The 24,868-nt window shown below is 37.0% G+C and overlaps 1 protein-coding gene and 1 non-coding gene across 2 annotated transcripts; one reads left to right on the forward strand and one right to left on the reverse strand.

The window, feature by feature from the left end:
* The first annotated feature begins 8,779 nt into the window (after positions 1-8,779).
* On the forward strand, positions 8,780-8,886 carry LOC141598020 (small nucleolar RNA R71). Its single transcript, XR_012523223.1, has one exon. It is a non-coding gene; the product is annotated as a small nucleolar RNA R71 (small nucleolar RNA).
* Positions 8,887-13,050: 4,164 nt separating this feature from the next.
* On the reverse strand, positions 13,051-23,662 carry LOC141595243 (uncharacterized). The gene is made up of 11 exons (XM_074415209.1): positions 23,326-23,662; positions 23,087-23,227; positions 20,719-20,783; positions 20,645-20,665; positions 17,568-17,627; positions 17,259-17,418; positions 16,303-16,490; positions 15,374-15,680; positions 14,838-15,238; positions 13,995-14,057; positions 13,051-13,194 (listed from the first exon to the last, which is right to left on the reverse strand). Exons 1-11 carry the CDS (start codon positions 23,660-23,662, stop codon positions 13,051-13,053), a joined length of 1,887 nt encoding a protein of 628 aa, XP_074271310.1.
* Positions 23,663-24,868: the final 1,206 nt, after the last annotated feature.

Below are 24,868 nucleotides of genomic sequence, written 5' to 3' on the forward strand. Positions count from 1 at the left end.
AAGATACGCATATACCATAAGATTAACAATCTAATGGTTTCAAGAGTACTCAATAACTCTTTGCGTTCATTATTCCAGAATTTAAGGTTTAATCTTGGGTTACCAATTTGAGTCTTGTATCATATACATGATATATCATTCTAGTTTGGTTTTGAATATAACCACCTTGATAATGGGCTAGCCATACATCAAATCATGGTGTATAGGGTCACAAAAGTGAAACCTCTTTTTGTATCTTAACAAGTTTATATTCTTATTTAGAGTTTATTCACTTAATAGTCATAATTAAGGTATAAATATAAACCCAAAACTAGATTGAGTACACAATGACTCAATCTCTCAACATCATTGTTGCTAGTCGTCATATTCTAATCATTCTATGGATCAAATACAATGATGAAAACCACCATCGGTTTCTAATATTGACGAAGTAGTATTAGCAAAATTTATGTCAATCAAATAAACATTTAAAGAAGAAGGTCCCATTAGATGTCCCACAACTAACTTGTTGATTCTTCAATAATTTGGGGTAGTTTCCTTTCTAGTGTCCAACAATTAAGACAATGGAAACTTTATCGGTCGGGATTGATAGGTCTAGTATTGTTATTCTCAATAACGTTACTTTTAACATTACCTTGTATCAATTCCATTCTAATTTTACTTCTTAGAACCTTATCCTTTTTCTTAACGGTTTAAGAGAATGCTCCCACTCATTTCAATGAGTCTTTGCTTAGAGAAGCAAAATTTAATTTCATGAAGACTACTCTTCATACGTTCGTTTAGTCTTAAAACTTTCTTTGAAGTGGTTGCGATATTTTGGTCAATTTTGATTTTCAACAAATCTAGTTACCAAAATGATTTAACGTTTCATAGTACTTAACTCAATTAAGCATATGAGAAACAATTCATTGTAAGTAGTTATGTTAGTCAAGAATCAAAAACCCTTTTGATCACGAATAACTTTTATCTATACTCTTCACAAGAGATCCTTACAATGGATAATACGAGGTTTTTAGAAGAAAATTTAAATTTTGTCTTTAGTTACGATGTTTTAATGGAGATTTGAACTAAAATCGAAATGATATCGTATATAAACTGAGGCAAAGAAATAGAACAATATGATAACGGAATAGTGGAAAACTTAACATTTATAGTTTTATTAATACTTGTAAATAACAAGTAAAGCATTTAAATAGTGACCTCTACCCAACTATGATAAATGATTCCAAGATCCAAATTCATATTAACTTGGGCACGGTAGGCCCGATTCATCCCTTATCAATATAACTCGGTGGATTAACTCTTTAATTGATTCTACTTTTAGAACTCTTGGTCGATAAAATTACATTAATATTTATCTTTAGCCCGGAACACATGCGACTACGGTCACGAATACTTCCGTTGAGCTCAATCCAAATTTCGAATAAATGTGTCCATGATCCAAATCCACATCAACTTGGGCACGATAGGGCCGATTCATCCCTTATCAACATGAATTCGATGGATAGACATTTATCACCCACTTCCCCTACGTAACAAGGTTTGTACCCCGGAAGAGCCGAGCGCACTCCCTCATGAAATAGGTTTTCATGGTTTTTACTTTTTGGTAAGGCTAAGTCTCAATTGTTTATTTTAGCGAGAGGTCATGTCAATTTATTATCTATCGCGTTTTAAGTGAACTAAAGCGGTGAACTACGATAATTGTAATTGACACGGTCGACATACTCGATAAAATGATAATGCATGTTTTAGTTATGGCGATTTAGCGATGCATGCAACATATAAATAAAATGCAAAGCATAAAAATAAAATCCTAGTATGGCCTTCCTAGAATAGTAAATCTAATAAACTATTACAAATTCGGAAATCAACTCCTTTTGGTCCCTTGAACTTCGGTCTTGGCACGCATTTCGAGGCAACACCGTCTTTAATGGATCGCCTTCTTGAGTGGCATCGTCTTCAAGGAACTCCGGAATAAATAAATTACATAACAAATTACATAATTTCCTATTATACATTTGTAATTAAAATAAAAATAAATCTATTAAATTACAAAACGGTGATACGAGATCGCAATAAATTACAACTGAATCGATATTCTCATACATTTCGGGGAGTTTTTCGGGTTTTGTTAATTACGGGCAATACCAATTAAAAACTAAGGCCATACTAAGCAAAATTACATAATTCAAAAATTACATAAAATAAAATTATGACAATCATAAATAAAATGCAGCATTATAATATGTATGAACATGCCCAATTTTATGCTAAATCGCCTTTAAGGAGCCAATATCGTATATTAATCGATTTTTACGGATTTGCGTGATTCAACATTTTAAAATCACAATAATTACATAAAATCATATTTATGTACAAGTTAATTACCCTAACCATCTTAGGACTCAAAATTAGTCTTCACTAACATTTGACAATAATTAACTTATATTTCTTAATATTGTTCATAAAAGACTTAAAATTACAATATAATGCCATAAACTTCAAATAAATCATAAAAATTTCAAATAAATTCAAAATTTGAAATTTTAAACTCATGAACATTCTGGAAAAATACCATGACACTCATAATGCTCAAAAAACATAGGTTAAAAATTTCGAAAATTATCGAGAAAAACAATGTTGAGGTTTATCGGATTTATCAATTATAACCATAAAAAATATAAGAAAAATTATTTTTATCAAATTTTCAATTTTAGATCTGAAATAAAAGATAAAAAGCAACATGTGATGTTTTTTCTTAGTCATGAAGTATGTTTTAGCAATTTATACTAATTAAAGTCACTATTTATGTGATTTTTCATCAAAAATTCATAAATCATGCATAAAGACTTCATTATAGCCAATTAATTTACACACATCTTGTAACATTGCTTGTGACAACATACTAAATTTCTATGACCAGATTCGAAATATAACTCATATTAACCTATTTTTCCATTTAAATTCGATTTTATCTTGAAAAATCCATATTTCGAGCATAAGAACTCATAAAATTATGAAAATTTACAGGTCATCAAAATATAATATATGTGAAAACATATACAAAAACCACTGGAAAAAACGAAGTTTAGCTAATTTTAGTCCAAAAATGACATTTTTATCATAAAATCACATTTTAATGCCATTATTATATAAAATGAACAATAAAAATCCATAAATTAACCAAAATATCCTAAATACATTTTAGGACCAGAAACTTTAACATGCATAGTAAATTTCGTGATATATCATAATAAACACAAATTTATAAGTTTTGTTTGTTAATCGTATAACTCGGAAAAACTATAACCGATTTGCATGCAAACAACCTATGGCTCTTGATACCGCTTGTTGGAAAATATTAATCATATTAATTAAAATATTCATATATGTGAGAAATTATTTAGTCATAAAATAATTTGTTGATCTTATGCATGCAAACTAAATAAGAAGAGATAAGAAAATCGATTTCTCACCATCTAAATTTTGGTCATTTATGGGCACCAACAAGATCTCCTTCTTGTTAGTCCTTGAGCTTTTCAATAATGGATGAACATTCATGACTTCAAAATAGAAGCCCTCCAATAAGTAGCACCCAAGACTATCCCAAAATCCCACAAACTAACATGTACTAGATATTTGTAATGTGGTTTACCTTAAAATCGATTAGTAATACTCATATACTACTACTAGTATTATTAGTGATTGATTTGCACAAATTAGATTCATAAAAATGAATTTTATGAAGAACAAGAGAGAGAAGTTAGTGTTTTTTTCATAAAACATAAGAGAATGAATTATTGAGAGAAAAATCTCTCAAATGGTTGTCACCAAAACCGGTGGGGTGGGGAGGATTTTAGGCTCTTTTTCTTTTTCCTTTTTGTCTTCACAAGACAAATTAGTGTAAGGCTTTTTCATGGTCAAGTCACTATCAAGTGTCATAGACAAATGAATAAGACAAATGGAAAAAGACAAAACTTATAAAAATTGACCATCAATTTTCGGTTTTGATGTGTAATATGGAGTCCATTTTATTTTTGTCAATTGTACAATTGTATGTCATGTGACATGTGACATGTCTTATGTCATGTTTTAATTTAAAATGCATATTTAACAAATTAAATATCATTTATAAATTAAATAAATCACATTTAACAAATTGGCTAGTAATTCAAAATTACTTTCACATAAAATGGTCATTTAAATACTAGTTAGTATAATTCACAACATCTTGTAATTATGACTAACTTATCATTCTCATCTCGCGTGTTTCGCAAGCACCGATTAATTTTGGTAATATAACTTCTTAAATTACTAAATAAAATTTTATTTAATCACATTATAATAAGATGCCATTTTCTCTCTTATGCTAATAATTTGTTCAATTTTAAGGAATTAATTAATCTGTATCGACATACAATTAATTAATTAACCTTTTTAATTAAGGGAATCGTCCTTTAGGTGTGACCTCAAGGGATCAACTGATCACCAGCGTCGCACGACAGTAATGTCAAACTCTAGCCAGCCAATCATAACCGATATGTGTGGACCAGTTGACTATGTATATAATGTATCATCCCTTTCGTATTCTTGATATGAGATTTAAATATGTGATCAATATGATCGACAATTGTGATCGCATTATTGTCGGGGACACTTACTCCAACAATAATACGGGGCTTTGTAGTGTATATTAGTATAGGATACATTGTGATAGTTATTATGTGATTTGTATAGGATGATACGGTTCCTTGAGACGGTTTCGGTCCGGATTCGAGTAGCTTGAGGAGATTGCTAAAAGGTAGTTTAATCGTACCCGGTTTCAATAATGTGATGTTGTTTATGTTGATGTTTTAGTTAGTCATAATTAGGGTAATTGCATTATCACATGTTTAGTGGTAATCACATCATTAAGAAAATTATTATGATATGTTGGTTGTGGTTCATGCATTGGTCATTATCATATATGTTGGAGGATTTGTTGTTGTTGTTATTATCGTTGTTGTTGTCATAGTTGTTATTGTTGTTTTGGAGACGTAAGACGGTTGAGAGACCGTCTTACGCTTAAGTCGCCTCTTGGAGCTTCTCACTTCAAGAGGGATGTGCACATTAATGACTTGAGTTATGGAGGAACTCGTGTGATTGAGACCCGACGTCTGGCAGGGGATCCAGTTGGCTTCCGGACCCGGTACGTCTGGGCGTTTTCCGGTACCTGTTTGTGGTTATCGGTATGTCTGGGCGTGTCTCGGTACCAGTGTGGTTGTCGGTATGCCTGGGCATGTCCCGATACCGTGGTGGTGGTCTTTTGATGTTATGCCATTCATACTAGTAGTCATGTTGCATGTTCACACTTGAGTCGTGTAATCTTTTATTTGTTTATTGAAACTGACGTTTGTGTTTCTGTGTAATTGTCACCAGTCTCTTTTGGGATGGCCTATGTTGATCCATATGATATCCTTTGGTCATATGGGGTGAAGATTAGGTACAGATGGTTTGGATAGTACACGGGAGATGGGACGAGCTTGATGAGTCACAAGACGAGTATAGTTAGTTAGATGAGTATAGTAACTATGAGTTGTATTTTAGTCATTAGTTATTGGTTTTTAATCACCAAACCTGTCATTTATAATAAATGTTTCTTTATTGTCTCTCTGATTCCTTGCCTCGAGAAACCGAGAAGGTAACATCTCCCAATTACCTTGGCCGGGTAAGAAGGAGGAGTTATAGATATTACATATTCCACAAGGAGAAACCACGCTCAAGCCTAATTGACAAATAAGACCAGTTTATTGATGCTTCTGGCCTAGGAAGCTCTATAGACCTAAGAATTTAAGCAGTTTACCAACATAATTGTGTAAAATCTAATTAGCATAAGGCATGTCAAATACGGTTAAGACTCGAGTTATGAGCTTTGTTTTTATGGATAACGGATCAAAACGATGTACATGGACAACTTAATTGGGATTAAAATGAAAAAGCAATGCAATTTAACATCATTGTTATTTAATTCACCAAGACTTGACCTAAAACAAAGTAAAAACATGTTTTTGTATTTTGAAATTTTTAATTTTTATGGATTTTTGATATAAATCCACGCAACAAAAATAAATCACACAACATAATTAAAGACTCCTCCCCTAAACCTAAATGTCACAGTGTCCTCATCGTGACGCCTACAACATAGGAATCACACAAAACTTTACAGCAAGCTAAAGGACACATCTAACAAAAGGAATGGAAAAGAAATAGAGATAATACAATAAAAGTAGATACAAGGGAAGAGAATATCGGGTAAGAGCGTATGAGTTCCCCCAAACAACCTGCAAAAATAGGGGACAAAGACCAACCGCGAAATTCCTAGCAAGCCAGCTATGAATTTAACCTAAAAAGTAAGTGTACTCGATTGAGCCCATCCCCACTCGATCGAGTACTCATCTTGGCGAGTAGATTTCCTGCATTTAAAACAAATGCCCATACAAATCACAATTAATATAACTTAATGCACGCAATAGTAAATAAAAAAGTAGCGCATGTGCTACACACAAACATAAGTAGAACCAATAAATAGTCAAAGCAAAGAAAATAAGCAATGGAATAAAGTTCTGGCTCATCAAACTCAAAGTCTAATGTAAAATATGAGCAAGTATGTTCATCTCTCTTCAATTCATCATCATGAGGAAGGAGATGGGGTTATTTATCCATCATAGGGGCTTGCTTCATCTCATAAATTCCGACGGGTTCCTTTCTGAATATCTCTGCTTCCAAAGCATCCAACTCGGCCTCCAAGTCAACACTCTCATCACAGTTGTATACCATCTTAGGAGGAGGCTCATCTCCATAAATCAACCTCTCAATTTCATCCACTTCTTTGCTCCATGGATATGACGCAGCAGCAGGGGCGTCAGATTGATTCATGTCCAAACATTAAGCAAAGGAATTATCAATAGTAGGAATAAGAGCATTAATCATATGACAAGTAGCTTCTAAATTGAGATGTTTTAATGGTTTATCAAGAATAAAAGTAATTTTATCATCCCCAACTCGTAGTGTAAGACTGTCATCCCTAATATCTATGACCACCCCTGCTGTGTGTAGGAATGGTCTACCTAGAATAAGAGGGACTTGGGAGTCCTCAGCCATATCCATAACAATAAAGTCAACTGGAATGAAATACTTCCCTACTCTAACTAGCAGATCCTCTAAGACACCCATAGGCTTCTTCAAAGATCTATCAGCTTGCAAGGTCATATTAGTGCTACGTAGTTGACCCATTTAACTTTTTGCCTATAGAATACGGCATGACACTAACACTAGCCTCTAAATCGCAAAGAGCTTTATCAATAGCTATACTACCAATATGGCAAGGAATAGAAAAACTCCCTGGATCCTTTAGCTTTGGTGGTGAGTTAGCTTGTAATGCGGCCACGCACTCCTGAGTGAATGCTACCGTCTCAACTTCCTCAAAAGACCGCTTCTTCGATAAGATCTCTTTCAAAAACTTAGCATATGCCGGCACTTGAGTGACCAATTCAGTAAATGGCACACTCACTTGAAGATTCTTCACTACCTCCATGAACCTCCCAAACTTTTGTTCAAGCTTAGACTTCTACAATCGTTGAAGAAAAGGTAGTTGAATTTTAATGGGCTTGACTTCTTTAGTTTTAGAAGTCGGTTTGGAAACATTATCGTCAGTTATAGGGTGTACTCGATCAAGTCCAGTAGTCACTCGATCGAGGATCCTATTTTCTACCAATGCCGTAGTTGAAACACGTAAAAAATCATCAACTGGGAGGGTGCCTCGATAGAGCCCGTAATGTATTCGATCGAGCACTGTGGTGCCTTGCATCGTTTTTTCGCTTTTCGTCTTATCACGTGTTTGATCTTTGATTAATTCTTCCTCGTCATCACTTATCTCGAGATTACCCAATCCCTTAGGATGCGTATAAGGAACCTCATCTTCAACAATGGGCACATCCGGACTTTGATAAGTAGTACCACTCCTCAAAGAAAAAGCATTAACTTGTTCATGTGCTTGTTTACCTCGAGGAGGAAGATTGCCGGACTATTTTGCAGGATTTTGGGCCGCCATTTAAGCAACTTGAGTATCTAACATCTTTTTGTGAGATATAAGTTCAGAAATCTGAACCGTTTCCTTTTGTTGAATCATCAAACTTTGTTGCAATAGAGCCTTCATCTCTGCCATCTCATTACTTGGAGCTTGAGAAGGAGGTTGCATATGTTGAAAACCTCCTTGATTTTGCCTAAAAAAGTTTCCTTGTGGTTGATTACCACGATTTGGAGGAATAATATAAGTATTCTGCGGTGGGGCTTGAGAAAATACATTCTGACTCCTTTCAGGGAAGAAGTTAGAATAAGGAGTACTTTGCTTGAAAGACTGGAAAGCCTGAACTTGTTCAATGGTACCCATAAACTTGGCCGTAATGTGGCCATCTATCCCACAACTCTCATAAGACACTTCTTGATTAATCATATGAACCATTTCTTTCTTATTACCCAAAGACTGAGTTGTCTTTAATTTAGCTATTTGAGCCGTTAAGGCCTCCAGCTGTGCCGCAATAACATTGTCTAAACCACTTCCTCTCTTGCTACCTCTGGGTTACCATACTCAGCAATGTGAGTAGCTATTTGATCAATCAACTTACAAACATTACTGTCATTAGTATTATCCTGGAATATTCCATTGGCAACAGAATCAAGCAAAGCACTGTGATCGTCATACAACCCGTTGTAAAACTGGTTGCAAACGAACCAAATTTGGAAGCCATGATGAGGGACGGATCGAACTAGCCTTTTGAAATGAACCTAGGCTTCATTAAAAGCTTCAGTAGGACCTTGTTTAAAACTCGTAATTTGGCTTCTAAGGGCATTAGTTTTCTGTGGTGGAAAATACCTCTTATAGAATGCAAGAACTAATGAAGTCCAGTTAGTGATTGCGTCGGTCTCCATATCCAAGTCACGAAGCCACTCTGCTGCATCATCACTCAAAGAGAAAGGAAAAAGAGTCTATTTGACTTGATCTTGAGTCACCCCAGCTGTCAAAGGAATAAAACAACAATATGTGACAAATTTCTCCATGTGCTTGGCGGGGTCCTCTCCTGCTTTTCCTTTAAATAAATTTCTCTCTACTAAGCTTATATAAGAAGGTTTGATCTCAAAAGTCCCTTTATCAGTGGTAGGGAGCTTAAAACTTTTAGGAATGGAATTAACGGTGGGTTCGGAATGACTTGCCAAGGTCGTCATGTTTGATGTTGTAAAAATAACGGGCACAGAAATAAGTGTGTCCTCTTCAAAGGACGAATCTTCTGCAAAAGTACATTGACATGCTAAATCGCACACCTAATCAAAAATAACCAACTGGCCTAAACTAATGTAGTAGAGGAAGTCGGGATCGTATCCACAGGGAGACAATTTGTTCTATTCGCTAATTATAATCTGTCTACGTAAAAAGTCTGGGGGTTTGATTTTGTTTGATTACTAAACTAACGTAGCGAAAAGTAAAGGAGTAAAGTGTAGAAATCGAGTATAAAAATATAAGGGAAAACAGCTAGGATTGTCGGTTCACCATGGTCTAATAACGGTTGTACGGTAGGGTCAAAGACTTAGTCAAATTACGGTCTGAAGGGCAGTGATAAGGTCATCTCGGTCCACTAATCACCCTAGAAACTTTCTAATATGCTCTCGCTCTATTTAAAGTGTTCTATTGTTCGTAGCAGGTCTCACTCTTTCCAATCTCTCGATCTGGGTCGGAGTTTACCAGATTAAAATAACTAGTCGCATGCATTCAACTAATTAAATAGGATTTAAATGCTACGATTAACAATTTAAACGAATAATTATTCCAGATCTAATATTCTGATTAAATACCGTCATACAACCATGGATCCCCTAAATCCTAGCATGAGGAAATTAGCTACTCATGATTGAACTAATAAAATTAACAAGAATAATAATAACTAAATTAAGCATGATAATAAGATGAAAACAATAATCAAGCATACGATAAAACCAAAAGTAAAGAAGAGTAAAACGAATAAGGGAAAATAATAATTGAAGAACGAAAGGTTAATTAAATTACCGAAATAAAGGAAGATTGATTACAAGTTTCAGATCCGAATCCCAAGCAAAATCAACGTATGAAGTGTGTTTAACAGTATGAAAAGATAACCTAATAAAGTTCTCCCTTTTCTTTTTATAACAGTAGCTGAAATTTATTAACTAATCAACTAATGGGCCGATTTACTTATTAAGCAAATACGGCCTGATAATTAAAAATAGTCGATCGACCACATGAAACAGTCGATCGACCACTTCTACGGACAAAACCAATCAATTGACCAAAGCAGGCTGTCGATCGACTTTTTCTTCTAAACAGCGACGTTCAGCACTTCCTTATGCATTACCACGCATTCCAAGACAATCGTTTCCGAGCTCAAGCTTCACTAGTATCTGAAAATGCAACACCGGGGATGGGTTTTGGCTCATTCTTCACCACTTGGGTCAACAACCTACATGAAACATAATGCGGCCCTAAGTAACCGAAACAAAGGAGAATAGTAGCTTACGCTACTCAGAATGACATAGAAATGCGTGCAAAATGGCAAGATAAAACATGTAAATGAAGCACGCATCAAACCTCCCCAAACCAAACCCTTGCTTGTCCCCAAGCAAGCAAAGACTAAAGACAGAAACAACTAATGGAATGGTAGACAAGCTCAGAGCTAACTATGCTTCATATGCCCAAAACACCTTTAATGCTAGTAGCCAAAACCAAAATACAAAATCAATTGCAAACGAGTTATACATATGAATCAACTTACAGAACCTTCAACCTTGCAAGACTCGTATATATCGGACTCTCACGGGTCGCTCATCACTCGTTACAGAACATGGTGAGTATATAATGTAAGATAGAAAGAAAAATAGCCACTCACCTAACTGGAACTTACAAGAACATGCATGCAATCTAACATGATAGTTATCTCTACCGACCGTACAAGAGTGGCAATTAAAGCAAGGCTTTGGCGAAAAATAAAGCACAGGCGCAATTTCATCATTGTTATCTAACCGTTCCAACTCGACCAAAAATGCAAAATAAAACATGTTTTTGTAATTTTTCAATTTTTTTTGGGTTTTTTGTTTTTTTTAGTGGAGAAAGAAAAACAATGCAAACAAAAATGCAATAAACATGTAAACAAAAATGAAACAAAAATGCAGATGGATGCAAACAGACAGATGCATACCCTCCCCAAACCAAATCACACAATGCCCTCATTGTGTTCAGCAAACATCAGCATCATCAAAATATATGGGAGAAAAGGGTACGCAAAACGAGATGAAGTATAAATAAAGCAGAAAAGGAAAAGGACTCGCAAAATGGGGCACGTAAAAGACCTCCCCAAACCAGCCAACAACAAGGGGAGGTCGTAGCGAGCTGCTACTAGTCGTCGCCCGCCTCGTAGTTGGCATCCTCCTCCTCCCTCGCTCGGGAGCGTGAAGAAAGCTCGGCCCGGTACCTCTCCTCCACCTCAGCCGTGTCCTCCGTAGTAGTAGGGCGAGGGTAACTGTCCTCGGGGTAGCGGTAGTATGACGGATGTGGCCACCCAGTTGGTGGCAACCATCCGGCACGGGCGTAGCGGTTATAGACAGGAAAGTCTGCTAGGGCTTGGTTCAGCTCCATCCTAGCTGTACGCCTGCACATGTCAAGTAGAAGATAATCCCGCCCTACCTGATCCATGACAGATGGGGCGGCAAAAGGAGGTGGACAAATAAAGTTAGCCGGGTAAACCGGCTGTGGTCCAGGCTGAGTCTCAGTAGTGGAGGGTGTAGTGAGCAGAGATGCATGAGGTGAGTCACGTGGTCCCCTAGAAGACAGACCCGTCTCCCTAGAAGACAGACCCGTCTCCCTAGAAGACCGAGAAGACTGCCTAGAGCGGCCAGTGTTCTTCTCGGGTAGTGAGTAAGGAAGATGTTAGACGGGACAAGGAGGTCTAGCTGATTTGTTCTTAACATGTGCCATAGGAATAAGAGGTGGGAGAGTGTCATAAGGTAAAGGGACTGACAAACACGTAGAGATCTTCCACGTGTTGTCATCGGTCAGCCACTGTAATTGTTTCATGTATGACACTGTAAAAAGACACGACTCATCAAGGTCTGGGTCCGCATGTCCAATGGGCATCATGCCCCGTGGAAAGTCGGGAAAGAAGCGGCGGGCCATATGTGTGACCAACCCCCCGCAGTGAACAGAGGCTAAGGCTCCTATTGCGACATTAGTAAATCGCTGAGCAACAAGATAGGCAATGTTAAGAACAAAATGAGTGCCACTATCAATGTTTAGATAGCCAGCCAAAATAGATAATTGTTCAGAATTCACATTGTTGGACGCTTTCCTAGCAAAAATAGTACCGCCTATTAGGCGGAGCCAGACACGGATGGGCGGGTGATGAACAAACTTCCCCCTCTTCCTGCCCTCAAAGTGGTCAGCGATGGCACCCCACATGGGGTCAACTAACTTCCGAGGGGCAATGTGTGGCCCCTCACTATGTAAGCCTAAAAGACCTCCAAACACAGCTAAGGTCATGTGAAAGTCACGGTTGAACAGACAGAAATAGACGCAATTAGAGTTCGCGTCATCTTTATAGTCTCTTGCATTAATTTTGAAACTACTAAAAAATTCAAGGGTGGGCAGCTGATAGGTATACTCCCTCATACCCACCAAGCTAGACATACCGGTTCCATTAAGAATTTCCACAACTGGCTCGTAAAAAACCAATGTCACTAAACTGTCACGGTCTAAAAAATGGGTTGGAACAATAGGGTGTTCTAACAAAGCACTAAAGCGATTCCTTTGCTGTAGAGAAGAAAAGATTACCTCGGGGTAATCGGGTAAAATTTCAACGGAAGGAATATGAGTAAAAGGAATGAGTGCAGTACCCATTTGTGACGGTATGTGACTGCCGTGACTGCTGGAAACTGGTGGTGTCGGTTCACGTCGCGATGACGGTCCTGCAGTCCGTCTCCTTTTGCCTTCCATTAATTCTGAAATTTTCGCAAATATAGACCACGAATTAGACAGTCAAAAAACAACACAAAACGGTGACAGAAATCGCACATGTCAGGGACCATGCTGCACAGAACCGTGACTAGAACAAATATGTGCTGTGAATAATCGATAAACTGCAGAAAAGCAGAAAAGGGCTCAAACCGCACAAAACGCAGTCAAATCGCAGAGAAAGACCGTCACAAAAATCTCACAAAAACCCGTCTAATACTGCGAAAAAACGTGACCATACTCGTGCAAAAAATCGTTCCTAAAATCATTCCTAAACCACCCTTTACCGTTTTTCTTTGAATTTAAAGCATCACAAACGATTTATTAAGCATAGAAGACAAGATTAGGATACAAAATTAGAAAAATCCCCAAATTGTAAACCTTAATTCGAAAAAATTCAGTGGGAAATAGGGTTATTAAGCATGAAATACGTGAATTAATCAAAAGAATCAAAAACCCCCAAAATATAGAACCCTAATTTCGAGTTTGATTCATTCGAAATTTGGTATCAATAACGAAAATTAAGGGGAAATGAATCATAGATGAAAGGGAAACTTACTTGTGTGAATATTAGACGGAAAATAGGAGGAATAAACACGAAAAAGAAGCAAGAAAAAGTGAAGAGAAGATGATGAAAGTGTCGATGGACGGCGTCATCGCTGCTCTGGCCGCTTCTCCCATTTTTTTCTTTTGTTTTTAGAATGAATGAATAATAAGGTATTGAACTTCCCTCCTGTTAACTATAAAACACACTGGCAAAACTAAATTAGTCGATCGACTATTTGGCAAAGTCGATCGACTTTTTTGAGTTAGTGCATAATTTTAGTCGATCGACCACTTTCCCAGTCGATCGACTTTTTTCGCTGGTTCTGCTTCTGATTTTGGTCGATCGACTATTCCGTTCAGTCGATCAACTTTTTCATACCTGGTCAGCAGCGTGTTTTCTCCTTTTCGACCGTCCACGATAGGCAGAAAACGCATGCACAAACTGCAAGAGCACTTGGTGACAGAACTTGAACTAAAAAGCAATAAAAGCACACACACACACACACACACGAAAATTAAAGAGTTCAAAAATAAAATTACAAGAATGTATACAATCCGGGTTGCCTCCTGGTTAGTGCTGGTTATTAAGGTCCCGCTCGACCTTTGTTACCTCAATCTTCAGGTTCAGACATTGGGTCGAAATACAACAATTCGACCACTCCAACAAAGTCGTTGACACCGTAATAATGCTTCACTTGGTGACCATTCACCTTAAATTTCTCTCCCGCGGAGTTCTCTAGCTCAACTGTCCCGAATATGGAAACAAATGTTAGCGTATAAGGGCCACTCCACCTGGACTTCAGCTTACCAGGAAATAGGCGGAGACGGGCATTGAACAGTAGCACCTTCTCCCCAACTTGGAACTCGCGCGGTATGATCCTCTTGTCATGTCATCTCTTTGTCTTCTCCTTATAGATGTGGGCACTGTCATAGGCATTCAGCCTAAATTCCTCCCGTTCATCTAACTACAATAAACGTTTCTCACCACACAGATTAGAATCAAAATTGAGCTCACAAATTGCCCACCATGCCTTATGTTCTAGCTCTACAGGCAAATGACAAGACTTACCATAAACTAAACGATACGGCGATGCACCAATTAGTGTCTTAAATGCAGTTCTAACGCCCATAAGGTATCATCTAATTTCATACTCCAGTCTTTTTGTGATTTTGAAACAACTTTACCTAAGATTTCTTTAAGTTCCCGATTAGAAACTTCTACCTGACCACTAGTTTGAGGGTGGTACCCCAAACCCCTACGGTGTTCTACACCATATTTGGACAGAAGAGCAGTAAGTTGTTTTTCTTTAAAATGTATACCTCCATCGCTGATGATAACTCGAGGGACACCGAAACGAGGGAAGATTACCTTTTTGAAAAGCTGGACTATAGTCTTTGCATCACAGTGGACCGAAGCAACGACCTCTACCCATTTGGACACATAGTCAACAGCTACAAGAATATACTTGTTGCCTTTGCTAGACGGGAATAGTCCTTGGTAGTCGATGCCCCAGACATCGAAAACTCCAACCTCTAAAATTCCAACCTGAGGCATCTCATGTCTCCTTGAAATATTTCCCGTCCGCTGACACGCATCACAAGCTACAACAAAATCTTTAGCATCTTTAAACATGGATGGCCAATAAAAAACCAGACTGAAGTATCTTAGCCACGGTACTAGAGGGACCATGGTGACCACCATAGGAGGAAGAATGACATGCTTCTAAGATATCTTTAGTCTCCCACTGCGGTATAAACCATCTGTAAAGACCATCAGCACATTCCTTAAACAGATAAGGATCATCCCGAAGTACTGCTTTACGTCGTGAAGAAACCGCTTCCTCTGCTGATATGACAAGTCAGGAGGTAATAGATCACCTACAATAAAATTAGCATAATCAGCATACCAAGGAGTTTTAGCATTAGAAATAGCCAATAAAATATCTTCAGGAAAAGAGTCATTAATAGGTAAAGAATCTCCCTCTTCTTGCAACGGTAGGCGTGATAAATGATCAGCTACCACATTCTCAGCGTCTTTCTTGTCTTTAATCTCCCAATAAAACTTCTGAAGAAGGAGTATCCATCACAATAGTCTTGGCTGGACTTCTTTCTTAGCAAATAGGTATCTCAGCGCCAGTAGCGGCTCTAGGAATTGAACAGACGGGGTGAGGAAATTTTACAAAATCAAAAGACTTTTAGTACGTGGCAGCGAAATCAATATTAATATAATAAAATTTCATACATTTCACATACGTCTTTCTTAAAGGATGTCTTTTTTTAAAGGATTTTTTTAATACGAGGCTGTCAAACTGACGCAAAATTAGAATACGGAAAAAACATTTATTATATACGAAACAAATTATTCTTTTTGGTAATTTTTTTAATAATGATGGACATATTTAACAAGAATTTTATAATTACAATACTAAAACTACTTGTTAAATTGTTGGTTGTAGTAATCGAACCTGGCCATGACCTCTAGGTTAGAATAAATGCTTCTTACCACTGAACCAAACAAACAACAATGAAATATATTTCACAATAAATTATTTATTTCTGACTTTAGGGGGGTGCGGGTGCGCCCCCTGCACCCCCCAAGAACCGCCCCTGCTCAGCGCTGCATGGTCAGAAAATATAGTAACTTTCGAACCTAATAAGTAAGACCTGAATTTCTCCAACGCATATACCACAGCTAACAGCTCCTTTTCTGTTGTTGCATATTTCACCTGAGCCTCATCCAGAGTTCGGCTCGCATAGTAAATAACACTTAAAGCTCTGTCTTTCCTCTGGCCTAGCACCGCACCAATGGCATAGTCACTGGGATCGCACATAATCTCAAAAGACAGCTCCCAGTCTGGAGGCTGAATGATCGGTGCTGAAATCAAGGCCTGCTTCAACCTGTTAAAAGCAGAAAGACATTCATCAGTAAAATTAAATGGAGCATCCTTAAGTAGCAATTGTGTAAGTGGTTTAGCAATTTTAGAAAAGTCCTTAATGAATCGGCGGTAAAAGCCAGCATGACCCACTACAAAAAAAAACAAGGTGAACTGACGGACAAATTCCATCAATAACAGCTCTTATCCGTCAGAAATGCGGATTCTTGACGGTTTTTTCGTCAGGATGGCGCGTTACTACGATTCGTCACGAAAAACACGTTCCTGGCGGAAATTCCGTCAGAAATACATTTTTCTGACCAAAAACTGACGGATAATCCGCCAAACATGCACAACGCAATCCTGACGAAAATGGCGTCAGTAATCCGCTTTTCTGACGGATAATCCGTCACACATTTTCTCTGGGATCTCACAGAAAGTCAACAAAAAGTTGACTTTTCTGACGGAAATTCCGTCAGAAAAGTCAATATTTCTGACAGAATTTTCGTCAGAAAAGTCAATATTTCTGACGGAATTTCCGTCATAAATATTAAAAAAAAAAAAAAATTTTTTGGGTAAAAGTTAATTCTCATTCATAATAAATCAACAATTACAAAACAATACCCGGTAAACAAGGATTTTATCTAGCTAAATGACTAACAACCTCCTCACTCCCATAACTTTCCAGCCAAGCATACAACCGTACACAAACGTAATATTTAATCTTTCTAACAACTTGATCGACAAAAGCATATAACTCATTAAACAACCTGCCATTCTTCTCCTGCCCAAGGAAATAAACAGCAACAACCATGGAGCATTGACCCCTTTTTCTTCCAATGATGCCCGGCCTCTGAATCTGGCGAGATGATATAACTCATGCTTAAGAGAATTAGGTCTCCTATAAATACCCAACCATGCAAGAATTTTCTGCAAAACACAGCAAGAGAAGGAGCAACCAAACAATATATGCCTACTCGTTTCACTTGGTTAAGTGCAGGTAGCTTTAACGTCGTATAAAGCACCTTAAGTCAGGTGTTAATGGGTGACCATTCAAACCATGCTGGTGCAATACTCACCAATACAACAAGGTCTCTGTACTCATTCATTTGTATGTGTGACTGCACATAGTAGTGTACCTACACAAAAACACGACAATAATAAGTACTCGTACTAGTCTCGCTTGTCAGTATGCAATATTAAAAGTAACAGAGTTGACACTCTTCAAGCCAAATAAATCAAAATATTGCACCACTAAATTTTCACAGAGAACTTTAGTATTATAAGAGAATAAACTGAGAAGGATGAGTACATTGTTGTCAAAGTGATACATTTTGACAGGGAAACGAAAGAGTGAGTTTACTTTGGCATAAAAATTTGTTTTTATAGGCAGTTGTCGTTTACTTGGACTGTCATGTCCCATATCCTTTCATATCTATCATTTTTCTAAAAAAATATTAACATCTATATTATGATAATATATAAAAATCGAAAAGCAGCTTTTAAAAACAAGAAACATAAGCTAAAGAGCGATAAAAGCTGCAGCTAAACAGTGATAAACAACTAATCAGCAGAAAGACGATTTCAGCAGCAAAAGGCAAAAATTTCCTTAGTGCCGTCAAGTATGGACTATACTCAAGAACCTTAGTATCTCAGGAATTCTGAGCCAGAAGAAATGAAGAAGCATGGTGCCACCAGCCAAGTTGAGCTGAGCTGTTGGCCAGTTCATCTGTGTTTGTCTTGACTAAGATTTCGCTTGTTTTAATGATCAATACCAACAATGCGCACCTATCGCATAGAATGCTACACTGTTGCGAATATATCCAACTGCTGATGAACAAAAACTCCTGAAATTTTGTCGTTGGGCGTCTATAAAAGAAGTCATAATGTTCATGATGGGTCTATGGAGAAGAAGAGGAAAATATATGCATTTGTAAACTAACTAATTCGTAGGGAATAATTAGTTTTTTAATTTTTACGAGTTTGCAGGAAAAAGGAAATGGTTTCATACTTCATTGCTGTTAAGAACAATGTAAAGAATGGAACGGATTTATATAAGAAATAGACAACAAGTGAAAGATTACTTGACCAAAATAAATTTGGTTCGCTTAGTATTACGACACTTAAAGTTATTCCCACGAATGTTGCTTCAGACTAACAAGCAACAATTGGCTATAAAAAAAATTAAAAACCAAGTTTCAAAAGCTGATATGCCTGAGTGAAATGTGCTAATGTAAATTTTATGACATGATAATAAAAATAATTCAGAACCATCAAACAAAACAATAGAAGATTTTTACAAAGGGAAGGGAATAATAGTCAAGTAGCTGATGAAAGATTTTCACAAAGGGAAAGTAATAAAAGTCAAGTAAGATAAAATTCTACCTTTACTTATGAAATGCTAAGGATCTAATAAGTTCAGCCTATAATATTAACTTACTGCCCAAGTTTGCAAGAAATAAATATACGAATAAGAGGTGCAACTTGCCTAAGTCCTTAACAGTTCGGAAAAGACAGGAAAATATAAAAAAAGGAAGAAATGAGAAGAATCAATTACCTAGTATAGCTTACAAGCAGTACCATCAACCAGCCACCAGGCCAGACCTTCAGGCAACAGGCAGCGACGGACAACACACAACAACATCTAACAGTCATCCAGCACATGGCACCAACACAAAACCAGTAGGCACTAGGCAGCAGCGTCTAGTGTGAAGAAACCCAAAGTTCTACATGTGAGGGTTGTCCCATATTGATAAAAGAGGAGAAGAATTACCACTTTATAAGGCAAGGGGCTACTGCCTCTATAGCCAATTGGTTTTAGAGTGGAACCATCTTGGGCCTACGATGTGGACTCTTTCTCCGCCGTTTGGGTGTGGCCCAGGCCCGTTGTTGAATTTAACATTGTATCAGAGCCCATGGCTAAAGACCTGGGTTTCATGGGCCAAAGTTTGCAGTCGGACGAGCAAAGTTGCTCAGTTGAATTTGTCCGATTGAATGAATTTGTCCGGTCTGTGTGAAAAGTGGGCCTCACATGTGAGGGGGAGTGTGAAGAAACTCAAAGTTCCATATGTGAGGGTTATCCCACATTGATAAAAGAAGGTAACAATTACCACTTTATAAGGCAATGGGCTACTCCCTCTATAGCCAATTGGTTTTAGAGTGGAACCCTCTTGGGCCTGTTGTATGTGGACTTTTTCTCCTCCGTTCGGGTGCGGCCCAGGCCCGTTGTTAAATTTAACATCTAGCCTGCAGTAACTAACAACGCTTATTAGCATGAGAGAAGCCGCAACATAACCAATATGCATAAATGTAACTATTAGTCAGCCATCACAACAAAATATCCTCACAAAACCAATCCTAAGCCAAATGACAATTGTAAAGCACCAATAATTAAACCAAATAATCCCAAAAATCACCTAAACAAAAACCTACGCTTTACATATAACAATTAGGCATAATTTCAATGCTATAATCCACAACAATAACCATCAATTTAGCATGATATCAGTGAATCAAATCCCATTAAACCATCAACGATTTAACGACAATCACCACGACTAATAAGATCAAAAATCATCAACAATAGGGACAAACTGTACACACAATTTCCTATTAGTACACATACAATATCCTAATAAAAATAAGTTCAAATGCATTCAATTACCTTTAATACAACAATTGTCCAAATTGGTGTTCTTCCAGCCTCGAATCGTCTCTAAAATTGACTCCTTCTTCGCCTGAAATTCGAATTAGTGAGGACAAGGAAAAGAAATTATACTTAGTTTATATAAATGAATTGAAAAGGTGTTAATATCTAATTAGGATCTTGAAGAACAATACGGAGTATTAGGTTATGGAGGCATGAGGAAGGAGAGGAAAACTTACGAATGAATAAAGAAGTAATGGGGAGAAACCGCTAGACGGGTTGGCTAGAGAATTAAGAAAGGAATTAATTTTTTTCCAATTATTATTATAATTAAAAGAAAAAAAATAAGAAACCGGTTTGAGGTTCAATACCTTTCTTATCTTACCCTAAGAAACCAGTTTTGGGGAATTAAACAGTTTCTTATGTTGAGAAACCGGATAGGTTATGCAACCAGACTTCCTCCATGAAACACACTAAGTTCATGTAAAAATAAAATGAAAGCAAGCTTACCTTCCAGAACACTAATCCTTTCTAAGAATATAAAAAGTTTAAGATCTAAACTCAATAATAAGACGTTGTCATACCTCTGTTAAAATAAATGTCGGGTTGGATGTTGGAGCCAGCTTCATCCAGTTGACTTGCGAGTAAACTGAGAAATCAGGATTGTTTACGATCACCACAAAAAGACAGGGCTGATACAATAAAAAGAAATACGGTTACAAAACTTAAATCACCAAATAATGAGGAAAGGAGGGGGGGGGGGCAACCTCTGATGTAAAGCTTGCATAGCCAAACCGAAATATTTCAATTCTAGAAATCACCCAAGGCCCTTACTTAACAAAATAAATATCCTTGAACTTCCCAAGGAATACGTAATAGGTTGTGATGTTCCATAAAATGTTCAAGAAAGGATAATTAACCCCCTAAATTTTGAGTAAATAAACAAAGTTAAAATTGCTCACCTTTCATCAAAATTAGCAGAAATTTGCAAACTTTGCTCAATTAAAAGTCAATCTTATCCCTGAAATTAGTGAAAACGTTTGTACTCAATTACCCATCAACTATATAATGGATCAGTGGATCACAATGGCATAAATAGCTACATTTCATCACCATTACACAATTAACAGATGTAATTAGAAAAGTTCTCTTGTATAATTGTACCTCTGACCACATTATGCTCCGTTAAATTCAAAACTAATACAGAATATGACTTATGTAGGGCAGTTAAGGATCAATAAGAAAGATCGAAGAAAGATTCATACTTCGTACCAAATAAACACAGGAACATCTCAAATAATAACATTTAAAAACTATGGTGGAAATAAATAAGGATTAAAAACACATCTAGAACTAATAATGAGTAATTCACAAAATTGGGGAAATCCCAAACCCCTAATTCACAAAATCCAAGACCCGCTACATCAACTATGACATGCTAATGTCGACTAATTTTGCCAAAATCTCGAATTTGCCAAAACCCCTAATTTTTTCTAAACCCTAATTCATATTATCTCCATTATGACATGTTAATATCAACTATGAAATATAATTGAAACTTATAAAAGTTCTAGTTCAATTATTAAACATCTACTTTAGACTAAATTCAACAGGAATATAAGAAATCAAATTGAATTCTAAGTATAGAGTTTGAGTTATACCTTTATTCTAAGTATAAATATAATACGAGAGTGGTGGGCTGGTGGCCGTTCTTCTGCGTGACAATCGGTGGTGGTGAACAACGGAGAGCAGGGAGAGAGAGAGAGAGAGAGAGAGAGAGAGAGAGAGCATGGTGGCTAAAATCGCTAAACCTAAAAGGAAAATGAAGAAAAAGAAGGAGAAAGAGAAAAGGAAGAGAGCAGACTAAGGATTTTCGTTTTGGAGTATTTTTGTTATGTTATTAGAATTTCTGACGGGTTCTTGACGGAAATTCCGTCAGTATTCTTAATTTTTTTGACGGAATTTCCATCAGATGACTATGAATTTTTCGCACCAGTGATAATGTTCAACGCGCCAATTCTATCTGACGGATTCTGACGGAATTTCTGTCAGAAATACTTTTTCATCAGAATTTCGTAAGTTTCCCGAATTATCTGACGGTGTTTTTTTTTCCGTCGGAATGCCCGTCACTTTAGCGCCTTAATTTTGTAGTGACCAAGGAAACTCCTAACTCCCTTAACATTCACGGGAGGAGGTAATTGCTCAATCACTTGCACCTTTGCTTTATCAACCTGAATACCCTTATCAGACACTAAGTGTCCAAGGACGATGCTCTCATTGACCATAAAATGGCATTTCTCCTAATTCAGCACTAAATTAACTTCAATACATCGCTGTAAAACTTTCTCAAGGTTAGACAGACAATCATCAAAGTCATTACCATATACGCTGAAATCGTCCATAAATACCTCCATAATAAACTCTATATACTCAGAAAATATCCCCATCATACACCTCTGAAAGGTAGCTTGGGCATTACACAATCCAAATGGCATTCTGCGATAAGCAAAAACACCACGCGGGCAAATAAAAGTAGTCTTTTCCTGATCATTAGGATGGATTGGGATCTGAAAGAAACCTAAATATCCATCTAAATAACAGAAAAATTTATGTGAGGCTAGTCTTTCTATCATGTGATTAATAAAAGGGAGTGGGAAGTGATCTTTTTTAGTGGCGACATTTAATTGTCTGTAGTCAATGCACATCCGCCAACCTGTTACTACTCTAGTGGGTATTAATTCATTTTTCTCATTTATTACCACCGTAGTCCCTCCTTTCTTAGGGACTACCTGAACTAGACTTACCCACTTGGAGTAGCCAACGGTGTAAATGATACCTCCATCGAGTAGTTTCATCACCTCTGCCATAACAACATCCTGCATCTTCGGGTTCAACTTTCGCTGACCCTGCTGGTAAGGTTTATGTCCTTTCTCTAGTTCAATTCTTGCATACAATTGTCAGGATTGATGCCCTTAAGGTCATCTAAACTGTATCCTAGAGCCTTCCTGTTTTTCTTAAGAACGACCAACCAAGCAGAAAGTTGGTTATCATCAAGTTTAGCATTAACAATGACAGGATATTGCTCAGAATCATCTAAGAACACATATTTAAGATGAGAAGGAAGAGGTTTACGCTATGGTTCTTTACCTTAGCACCATAAGAGGTTTCCATAATGGCGTTTATCGTCTCACCTTTCTCAATAGTGAACTCCTTACCTTTTAGAGCAGCTTTCATCGTCCTATAGTCAACCTGTTCATCCTCTGCAAAATCATCAAGAGCTATCAAAGCTTCTAACGGGTCCCCAAGAAGGGATCCCATCCAATAATCAAACATAGATTCATCTACAATTTCTACAGCATAACATGTATCCTCTATCATAGGCTTAGCCAGCGTGCTAGCCAAATTAAAAGTAACCATATCATCCCCTACCTTGAGAGTCAAACGTCCCTGTTTGACATCAATAATAGCTCCTGCAGTATGCAAAAATGGCCTACCCAAGATTATAGGAATCTGAGTATCCCCGACCATATCCAATACAATGAAATCAACAACTATAAAGAATTTGTTGGTGATTTTGATCACAAAGACATTTAAGTGTATTCGGGTTTTCATGTCAAAATCGGTTTGAACTCGAAATCGATATAATGTGAGTCGGGGAGTACGGAGTGTACACTCATATAATCGGAATTATCGAGTTTATGGTTCAAGTGGATAAGTTAATGATAAATGATTTTATCATGTATAAAAGACGTGTTTTCTAAGTATGAACGAGTTATATTGCGTCCCATATCGGAGTTATATACTGGGGGATAACACTTAGAAAATTGTGAATTGCCAGGAATTATTTCTCGTAAAAATGGCTACGTCCCCGATCGGGGATGGTAACCCCTACCGGGGTTGGGTTTGTCTTACGCGGAAGCTATATTCAGTGAATTGGTTTTTGGCGGTTGTTCTTTGTTTTCATTGGTTAATATGAAAAGGAACATCCTTATCCTTTTGTTAGATTATGTTGGTGTTTGATTTCACACACATGGATATATATATATATATATACACACACACACTAAAAATGTGTAAAACAATACATATACACATTTGCAATTTCGTATTTGGACGTCTTACAAAGCAAAAGAAAACTCCTATTATTTATTTGTTCTTTGTTCTTGCCTTAGAAAAAGGAATCGTCTTATCCTACAAAGATTTCGTGCAACCCAAAGGCTATAGGGTCGAAATACTCTAAGGAAAGTGCGTTTAGCACGATTCGATTGGGCGTTATAAGCCGTCTTTTGTATCGTTTCATTTCCGTTATTATTTGTGCCTTGTTGATTGTATAATTTGTATTAAAAATACAAACATTCTTAGAGTATTTACATTTGTGAGAATGACGGTAATGATATGCGGGAGGACGGTAAGATCTGAATTGGTGTTATAGTTCAACTTTCAATGTGGAACGAAATGCAAATAATGATGAAATTGGGTCATCCAATTTATTACTCACTGAATAATCCTTGTGGCATAATATCAAGACAGATCGCGGGCTTTGTGAATTCGATTTGGGAATTTAATGTTCAAATGAAACGTACACAATTGTGGTTTCACGTACTTGTTTGGAAAGGGAGATGATTAGTACATACTGATTGACGAAACCGTTGATGGAAACTCACGCAAGGTTTTGGTAATTGAATTTTCAAAGGATGATGTTATCTTCCAAAGATAAGGGCATAAAAACAGAAA

This window comes from Silene latifolia, chromosome 8 (assembly GCF_048544455.1).
Source record: "Silene latifolia isolate original U9 population chromosome 8, ASM4854445v1, whole genome shotgun sequence".
Classification (NCBI taxonomy): domain Eukaryota; kingdom Viridiplantae; phylum Streptophyta; class Magnoliopsida; order Caryophyllales; family Caryophyllaceae; genus Silene; species Silene latifolia.

What these genes read in the sequence shown, in the direction of transcription:
- LOC141595243 (XM_074415209.1), bottom strand. Translation starts at nt 23,662, where the DNA reads ATGGTCGGGGATACTCAGATTCCTATAATCTTGGGTAGGCCATTTTTG. An exon ending in GGGCATCAATCCTGACAATT is followed by an intron (nt 20,784 to 23,086) that starts GTATGCAAGAAT and finishes CTGATTTCTCAG; the next exon opens with TTTACTCGCAAGTCAACTGG. An exon ending in GAAAACACGCTGCTGACCAG is followed by an intron (nt 13,195 to 13,994) that starts GTATGAAAAAGT and finishes GCTTTTCTGCAG; the next exon opens with TTTATCGATTATTCACAGCA.